Source organism: Salmo salar, chromosome 29 (assembly GCF_965601325.2).
Source record: "Salmo salar chromosome 29, fSalSal1, whole genome shotgun sequence".
NCBI lineage: Eukaryota > Metazoa > Chordata > Actinopteri > Salmoniformes > Salmonidae > Salmo > Salmo salar.
This window is the reverse complement of record NC_138319.1, coordinates 18,757,656-18,767,421: the sequence shown is the minus strand read 5'-3', so window position 1 is coordinate 18,767,421 and position 9,766 is coordinate 18,757,656. Positions and strand designations below refer to the sequence as shown.

Below are 9,766 nucleotides of genomic sequence, written 5' to 3'. Positions count from 1 at the left end.
CAAATGATATTAGACAGTGTTATAATCCAGAATACTCAGTCAAATATTTAAATGTTGCTAGTACACTTTGCTGTCTTACCCACCCTCTTTCAGAAGTGTTACCAATGTAGACAGTGTGGTGTTTGGATCCAGTAGTTTAACCAGGGGAACATTCACACCGCTCTCTTGGAAGATGTAATTCTGCAGAGTCATAGCCAACATTGAGTCAATACCCAGTGCATACAGGGCAGTGTCGTCATTTACCTCATCTATGCTAACATTGGTGATTTCACTTAGCATAGCCCTGACATTCTCATGTGCTGGTGAAAGCTGTTGGACCATGGGTTCTGTCATGTTGGTGTTCTCAAGTTCTTGCTCGACCAAAGCTGTCAGCCTGCCTCTGAGAGATGCGTTTTGGGAGAGAACGTGGTTGCTCAGATTTCTGAAGTTGAATTTGCAAATGACTTGCTGTGGGTTGTTCATCAACAAACACTTTTCAAGGGCCTCATGGACTTCTGAAACCTCCATTATCATCATGCCCTTTGCCTCAAGAAACCTTTGGAAATTGTCTTTGTTCAACAAGAGACCGAGGTTCAAAGGCCCCCAGTTGATGGACTGTCCAGCAAGCCCAAGGTTTCGCCGATAATGAGAGAATGTGTCCAGGAACGAATTGGCTGCTGCATAGTTAGACTGCGAAGCATTGCCAATGAAAGAAGAGATGGAAGAGTAGCACACAAAGTAATCCAATTTGTTGTGCAGTGTTGCATAGTGAAGATTCAATGCCCCATTCACTTTGGGTCGAAGAACTTTATTGAAGTGTGATCGGTCAAGGGTTTCGATCAAAGCATCATGCAACACAGCTGCACTGTGAAACACTCCTTTGATTGGACAGGAGGGAAACATTTGTACAATTGCTGTGATTGCATTCACAACCTGCCCTGACACTGACACGTCACATTGGACACTCATGATAGACACCCCACATCTCCTCTGGAGAGTGTCCATCTCAAACTGCATCTCAGCTGACAGAGGACTTCTGGAGAGGGTTGTAATGCATCCGCCACCCCTGTGAGCAATGAACTTCACAGTTTCAAGTCCCAAACCCGAGAGCCCTCCGGTCACAATGTACACACAACTCTTCTTAAAGAGCTGCCGTGGTCTCATTAGCAAAGGGATATCAGATACTGTATTTTCTGAATCCGCATGACCCAAAACTACTTGAGACACAGCCTTAGCTCTGAAGTAGGACTCACAGTGCACAGTGGGCTGAGGATCTCTTGTGTCTGTCGATTGAAAGGTAATGGTTTGCAGAGATTGCGATACACCATCCAAATGTAATGACCTCAGCCAATTGTGGATCTTTGTTTTCTGTGCCTTAATATTGGCTCTCTGGAAAACATTTGACACGTGAAGTGTTTGGATGTGTGTATGTTCACTCTCATGTGCAAAAATGTTTGCTGAGGATGACACCTGGTTGTCACAGACTACAACAATATTCTTTGCTGTGGCTCCGCTGCTTATTCTTACCACTACAGATGGATCAAAGGGAGGCAATACAACAAATGTATTACACTGATCAATGTTCAGGAGTTGTCCACTAAACTGGGGCAGAACGATGGCATTCCATCCTGATTTGTTTGCCGTTTGGGTTAAGACCTTCAGCAGAACAGAGTCAGGTACAGAGGAGATGATGGCCAACCTCCTCTGTTGTTTGACTCTGGATAACGCTCTGTACAAGATTTCCCATGCCAGCAAAAAGTAGGACACACATGGAGCCTCCTTCAGAAATGGGAGCCTCTTCGGGTTGTAGCATGCTGCTTCAGGAATCACAACCTTAGAAGATGCAGCAATGGGATAACATGAAACGACATGCTCTCCCACTTTCATTTTGCTCACATCTTTCCCTACAGCTGTGACAGTGCCACTGAAGTCAAGGGCCAAAAGCTGGTGTTTCTGAGATGCATGTTTGTTCCAGTACATTGTCTGGCCAAAGTTCAGATCAGAGACGCTGACAGAAAAGTAGTCTGAGGAATGAACACAAATCTCACTGAGCTGAATCTCAACTGATTTCTCCTGGATGTGGTTATCCTTTACATCACAAGGCATGGCAGACAAGCTAGTCATTCTGTATGGATCAGCAGTTTGAAGGATGAACTGCCCAGAACTCAAAGAGTAGACAGTTCTCTCAGAGCTGGCAATCCCTTTTATGGGGGTACGGACTATCACTGTTGAATATATCTGGCCCCTGCTAATCATGACCTCTGGGTGTTTGCTGGTGTTAATCACATGAACCAATGCCTGAATGTCTTCACTTGACACAGAAGCAAGGTCAATCAGCTGAAAGGAGAGGCCTGGTATCTCAGCAGCACAGGCTCTTGCCATGCCGGACAGGACAAAACCAGGACTGACATGGTCTACGGTCGTCTCTGCTGAACGGTAGGTTATGACTCGGATTGTGCAGGAACACTTGTTTTCTTTCAAGGCAAGAACAATCTGACGATAATGCTCACAGCAGTCAACCAAGCATTCCAATGCCATCTCAGTCGACAGATGACTGAGGTCTTGTATACCCCACATGAACAGTACCTCCTGTAAATCTACACCAGCATCACCTTGAAGAGAGTGAGACACTAAGTCTCGAACTTGTGGGTTGGACCCAAACTCTCTGTTCAAGACAAAAAATGATGTTTGGTGTAGGTATGGCCTCAATGCTGTGCCAACTCCCAGGATGTCCTCAAAGATCAAGGCTTTGGGTTTACAGCTTACACGGGTATTGTCAGTGATGGTGAAAAGTTCATTGTGAAAGAAGAATGACTCTGCAACGTGTGAGCAATTTCCTAAAAACGAGATCCTCACATGCTTTAGTTCCACTAAAACACGTCCGTCTTTATTGGAAAAGCAACCACATACATCTAAGTAGTCTGAGGATTCTTGAATTGCTCTCAGATACATAATCATGTCCTCCTGCAGAGGTGCTGCTATTACCACACTGCCAATGGCAGATGGGAAACCTGGCCTGGTAGTCAGTCCTCCAACAGCTACCATAGCAGTCATTTGCAGAAAATAGTCCAACACCACAGGGTGAAGGAAGTACTCATGAAGCTGTTTCAGCACCTCACCTGCGACCTTAATTGCTGACACTGCCTCCTTGAATTCACCGCCGAAATGTACATCATCCAGCTGTCTGAAAATAGGACCATACTCAAAACCTGCACGGGAGAGGAATGAGTAGACCTCCTCCCTCTTTACCACTGATTTGCACCTTTTGAAAATGACATCGGGGCAAATGGTTTGTTCCTCAACCAATGTTCGCCCACTTCGACAACAAATGGTGCCTGATGCATGTGTTGCTGAGGGAGACTGTATCTTAAACATGGTCTCATTCTCTGTTGCCTCCAGTACCACTTTCAAATGATGAGAGTTTGTGCTGAGTGTAAACAAGCTCTGAAAAGTTACACTTAGCTGCATCGAGCAAATAGGCATCTTTGGTCTTGAACTTGCCATTATTGAGGCAAAAGCCAGTTCAACATACAATGCACCTGGAGCAATGGCAACACCATTGTTTTTGTGCTCCCAGAGATATGCTGCAGTATCTGATGAAAGATTGCATTTGTGCTCTTTGCTCTCATGCTTTGTCTGAGATATCAGTGGGTGTTGAGAGGAAGCTGTCTTTTCGTTTCCTTGTCTTACAGCCTCAAAATACACCTCTTTTGTCAGATTATCAAACTGATATCTTGGAAGAGGTGTTGGTGATGCCTCACAGCCTTCGTAGAACTTGTCCCAGTCTACATGGACCCCCTGTTCAAACAGTTTGGACACAGTGGTCAGCATTGTCTCATGATCTTTTTCTGGCTGCACTGAGGACAGAACTATAGTGTCATTTCCCAGAGTCTCCTGGATGTACCTTTGCAGAGCCCTTCTAGGGCCTATTTCCACAAAGACCACATTCTTCTGGTCTTTGGTCGCTGCTTTCATTGTATGCTCAAATGAAACTGGCTCTCGGATATTCCTAGCCCAATATCTCCCTGTGCTAAAGTCTCCATGGGTGTACATGTCTCCGGTCACTGTTGAGAAAAGCTCACAATCCATTTTGTTCGCTGTCAAAGAACCAATACTTTCCTCAATATGGTCCACTATGGGATCCATCATATGGCTGTGGTATGCAGCAGGTACATCCAGTACACGGAGGAACAGATTCTTACCTCTAAACAAAGCTGTCAGCTTTTGATGGAGATTGTCTATAGCGTCTGCATCACCTGAGAGGGCGCAGGACTGTGGGCTGTTGAAGGCAGCCAGGCAAACCTTCCCAGAGTAGATTGGAAGGATTTTCAGGACCTCTGACACAGCCATGTTACTGACCACAAGCATTTTCCCTCCTGTTACCTTATTCTGCAGAGTACTGCGGAAGTAGATCACCTTCACTGCATCCTCAAGGGACAACAGACCAGAGCAGTGGGCAGCAGCAACCTCTCCAACAGAGTGGCCAAGAATGGCATCTGGTTTGATGCCCCAGTGCTTGAAGAGACTGGCAATGCCAACCTGAATGGCAAAGAGGAGGGGCTGAACAACATCTGGCTTGGTATAATCATCATTGTCAAAATTGTTTGCTATCTTTTGTGAGATGCCAGTACTTTTGTAATTCTGGAAGAGATTCTCAACCTCTCTGACCTTTTCTCTGAAAACTGGCTCCTCTTTCAGAAGCTGCTTACACATTCCTCTGTAGGTCACTCCATTCCCACAAAACACAAAAACCAACCTGTTATCTGACCTTGATGGTTCAAGCTTCCTGTTCATCGCACACTGCAGTTGATTCTCTAAGTCGGGGACAGAGGATGTCATAAATGCTTTCCTGTATTTGTGTCTCAAATGGCTCCTCCTACATGCTGAGGTAAACATCAAAGTGAGTATGTCTGTTTTCTTATCTCTGCTAAGTCTTTGATGTGTGTCTGTGATAGACATTGCCAATGAGTTCTCTGAGGCTGCAGACAAAACAAACAACTTGGGACAGTCATAAGTAGTCAATCTGGTGTTGTTGCCCTGCACATACTCCTTTACTATCGCATGGGCATTTGTCCCTCCAAATCCAAAGCTATTAATGCCAGCTAGCCTTGCCATGGGCTCTGTTTTTTCCCACTTCTCTGCTTTGATCGGAACTCTTACATTGAGCGCTTTAGCGTCAATACTGGCACTGTCCTCAGAGTAGAACAGTGAAGGGACAATTATTTCATGCTTCATCATTAGGAGTACCTTGATTAGACCTGCAACTCCAGCTGCAGATTCTGTGTGTCCAATGTTGCCTTTCACAGAGCCGATGCGGAGTGTTTCTGAACCCGGGGGTCTGGCTTTGGCAATGACTTTGGAGATGCTGCCTGCTTCTATGGGATCCCCCACTGGAGTTCCAGTCCCATGAGCCTCTATGTACTGGACAGTTGACAGGTCAGACTCTGCCGAGTAGATTCTGTGTAGTAGCTCTACCTGCTGGACCATGGATGGCTTGGTGATTGGAGTGACAGTGTGGCCATCTTGGTTTACTGCAGTTCTTCTTACTATGCCCCATACCTTGTCAAAGTCCCTCAGAGCCTGTTCAAGGACACATTTTGGTACCATTAGCTGTAATGTTACTATTTATTTATGGTACAAAATGGAACTTAGTGATTTATGTGGTTCAAAATTAAACAACTTCAAATTAGTTCAATTTAAAACATAGTAAACATTATACTCTTACGTTTTTCAGTGGCTTCAGCAGAATAATCCCGCAGCCCTCTCCTCTGCCATAGCCATCTGCTCTGCTGGAGAAAGGTTTGCTGGTGCCTTCAGGTGAAATCATCTTTGCCTTGCTGAGAGCGACAAAGACTCGCGGCTCTATGATACAGCTTACACCGCCACAGAGAGCCATTTCACAGTCTCCTGAGTAAAGCAGATTGAATAACAGTTAAGTGGTAATAATATGACTGAAATATGCCAAAAAATGATATGTCCTTCTGATGGTAATTATGAATACAACTACCTTGCTTGATGGCCTGGCAGGCAGAATGGAGAGCCACCAAGGAGGAGGAACATGCACTGTCTATGGCAAACGAGGGACCAGTGAGATTGAAGATGAAGGATATCCTGTTGGCCGCCACGCTCATAGCCGTCCCTGTGCCGTTGTAGTGGGTTATGGTGCTGGGTCTGTTGTTCAGGAGGGTCTCATAGTCCCTGTTCATGAGACCTGTGAGAACACATCCATTGCAGAGTGTTATTCACTGTCCTCCCACATTATATTGTGTCACTGCAATTAAGTGTGCTTGCTGAAGACAAAGCAAAACTGTAGATTTCTTACATACTTATTATTATTTGACTTCTTCCGCCCGCTCAGGAGCTTAAAAGATTTTAGCTATAAACACGAAACCAACTTCCAAATGCCCAGACTGACAACGTAGTCTGCTTGAGAAAATATTTTTGGTAGCATTTATACTTTTTGTACTATAACAATATGCTTTTTGTACTATAATAATATTTAAATGAGCTCCCAATGCATTTCAATGGAAAACTAGGCCCATAGACCGTTTAAGCTATCAACTCCAAATTAATATTGAGATGTTGAGACTGACCCTACTTAGATTGATTGCCAAAATATTTTTGATACTATATATACTTTTCCAACTATAACCATTTAAAATGTGTATAATTTAACATGGGTTTGAATGAGAACCATAGAAATACTGCACATAAGTAGCTAATCAAAATGGTCCTGCTCCTTGGCCAATAGAGCTACAAGACCATTGAAACATTAAGGCTATCCTAACTTCAAATCCTTCTATATTTTTTTGCAACTATAAATAAATAAATGTCCATTAAATAACTTGCCAACAGTAAGTCTTGAAACGTTCAAGCTAGTGAAACCAAACCAACTTTCACATGTTCAGGCTATCCTATCTTATCCAATCAATCAATCTTTCAATCTACCAACTTTTTCCACTACTACTGCAGTCACTACCACAATTTATTTCACAACCCTAAATACTTTAAAACAAGATAGAAAGCACAACATTTTCTTATGGATATGTACTTTTTTAGTGACCAATTTTTTACATGATGGTTACCTATGTAAACACCTGTTCTGGTCCCACTGACTTTCTCCATTGGTATTCCAGCATCCTCTAATGCCCTGTATGTACACTGGAGTAGGAGCTTGTGCTGAGGGTCCATGAAATCCGTTTCAGCCTCAGTGATGCCAAAGAACTTGTGATCAAACTCATTAAACCTGGGAGATAAAAAATATTCCCATTACAGATTTCTACTTTACCTTACCATTAAGACAAGCCTCAATGTAAAATATAACAAACACTTTGAAAGTTACATTTTTCAATATTATTCATGCAACTTCACAACTATTCAAGTGAATAGAGCAAGAATGTCTTAATATCTTACCCATCTATGAGAGCAGCTTTGGTTGTTTGCGTCTTCCCAGGTTTGCTATCATCAGGATCATACCAATAAGTGCTGTCAAACCTCTCGCCTGGAATGTCTACTACACAGTTCCTCCCTTCCAATAGAACCTTCCAGAAATTGTCAAGCCCCTCACCTAAAACAAAAGGGCAAAACTTGGAATCACTCTGGCTTGTGTTATCTTTAGACAAACAAAATGTATCAACTCCTTATCTGATCCATTCTTACCTCCAGGGAAATTGCATCCTATCCCAACTATGGCAATTTCGTCTTTGTTGTCCTCCATCTTTGCACCTCATTACAACCGACCTTCTTTGACAAAATGTAAAATCATCTGACCTTGAGAACAGTCTTTCATGCGTTTTACCTCCTATCCAAAGACTGATGAATGGAGGATGCCATTTCAAAGTCCCTCAAAGTTTTGTCGAACGCAATTTTTTTTGCAAACCAGTCCTTACTGGCAGCTGAACCATTCCTGTTGGAGCTGTGTTTGTCCTCTGGCCACAACTTTCGTATTCTACCCCTGGTCCTCTTTATAAATCAACTAACGTCTCACTGATCACAGTCAGATGCATCAAGACAAAGGGAGCAGGGGCCCCAACAATAGATTGATTTGTTAGAGAAGCTTTTGAGCAATTTTTAATTAGGGTAGTTTGAAACAGAAGTCACTAATTGCAGGCTTGAGATGAGGTTAAGTTGTTCAGGTGCATACAATGGATGCTTATGTTCTCTTCTGTTGCCCAGACTTTTTATTGAAATCTCTTTGTTCAGTTATCATTATTACAAAACCTAGACAGACTACACGGAAAAAATGGATGTGGTGACTAAAACGGTTTATACGGTTCCATCGTCATCTATAGAATATCAGACCAATTGCATCTAACGAGGGGAAGGAGAGCTAGGCTTCTCCCTCAAGGGGAACCAATACTAAGATGACAGGAAGTGATGGTAGACATCCAAGATTGTTTGTGATTGAGGGCAATTTGGCTAACAGAAAGAGTGCAGTCTCAGGTCAGTATATCCAACATCAGTTTGTTAAAGGTCAAAGAATAGAAAGACAATGCACTCACAGTACATGTGCACTCCGCTGCAACATGATAACTGCGTGACCAAAACACCCGAAGTTCTGCTTTGTGCTTCGCACCGAGTTGTTTACAGAAGTCCAATATTGCGGGTTACTTCCTGCATCGCCAACTCTACCTTCAAAGTTTGCACTTGAGCTGAAATCCACAGTGTTGACCATGAATGCAAACCTTAAGGAAATTGTGAGGCACATGAGCAGCGCAGTGCTGCAACAATGGTTTGAATTAATCCCGGCCAAAATCTCACAACCAGAGCTGAGAAGTCAGTCAAGAAAAACAGCATGATTTTAGAATAACTTTTATTCAACATCCACAAGATCCATTTACAATGACGAGAAAGAGATGAAGTATATCTACCTTACACACACATATATACACAGCCCCCTTCATATTTCCTTTACATATTGGGCTCAGAAGAGGGCACGTGGGCCTAAAACAGCTGAAGAGGGCAAATCTGGCACACTTTGGGTACATACATAAATGAAAACTACATAAAGTGAATGCAGATGAATTACTTCACATTCAGAGAGTCAACCATAGCAGTTCCACATTTCACTGAGGCATCATAAAGGGGTCAGAACACTGTTACAGCCATTCTGTATTTACATTCTATATGTATATGAAAGTTTATTTTTTTAAACACATTTTTAAGGGACAATCTGCAGTTTTTTGGACTTTTAAATTAATTATACGTACCCATTCATTCTTGAAGAATTTAGCTTCTAAATGCTTTGTGAGCTTAGTTCAACAGTCATACCGTGTCAGAACCCAAAACATAAGCGGGTTTAACTCCAATGTTTGTAACCAAAGTAAATGTAAACAAACACTATAGGCTGATAACATTGTTTAAAGTAGAATTTTGATACAATGGGATGGTCAGTCCTTGCATCCATAGCTCTATGAATTGGAGCAGTTACACTTCAGCCCCATCCCTCAGCTTTTTACTAAAACAGGGGCGATGCTTGGTCGTTTCAACTGCCGATTGTCACTTTAATGATACCACCTACCACAAAACATATGGGTTTTTAATACCACTAATATTCTGCAGTGAAAAGGCTATAGGTCTAGTAGGATAAGATCTGCAACTAGTGGTGTAGTGGAGGGTGAACGCAGTTTAGGCACCTTTTTATTTTGGCCAAGCATTTACCCACCTTTTGCGGAAGAATGCATTGAAAGTATAGGGAGCGTTACTTTACTCACTGCGATCAGAGTTCGCCCACCACTACATTCTTGACTGCGACCAATAGCAACCATTTTTCCCCTCTCATAACTTT

The 9,766-nt window shown here is 42.8% G+C and overlaps 1 protein-coding gene across 1 annotated transcript; it reads right to left on the bottom strand.

Moving 5' to 3' along the window:
* Nucleotides 1-7: 7 nt before the first annotated feature.
* Nucleotides 8-7,696, bottom strand: pks1 (polyketide synthase 1). Its single transcript, XM_014181150.3, has 6 exons — nt 7,639-7,696; nt 7,393-7,546; nt 7,065-7,225; nt 5,987-6,190; nt 5,705-5,886; nt 8-5,559 (listed from the first exon to the last, which is right to left on the bottom strand). Exons 1-6 carry the CDS (start codon nt 7,694-7,696, stop codon nt 76-78), a joined length of 6,243 nt encoding a protein of 2,080 aa, XP_014036625.3. The 3' UTR covers nt 8-75.
* Between the last annotated feature and the right edge of the window lie 2,070 nt (nt 7,697-9,766).

Coding starts and splice junctions, on each gene's coding strand:
- pks1 (XM_014181150.3), bottom strand. CDS start 7,696: ATGGAGGACAACAAAGACGAAATTGCCATAGTTGGGATAGGATGCAAT. Junction 7,547..7,638: donor AGGATGCAATTTCCCTGGAG/GTAAGAATGGAT, acceptor CTTTTGTTTTAG/GTGAGGGGCTTGACAATTTC. Junction 6,191..7,064: donor CAGAACAGGTGTTTACATAG/GTAACCATCATG, acceptor GTGTTCTCACAG/GTCTCATGAACAGGGACTAT.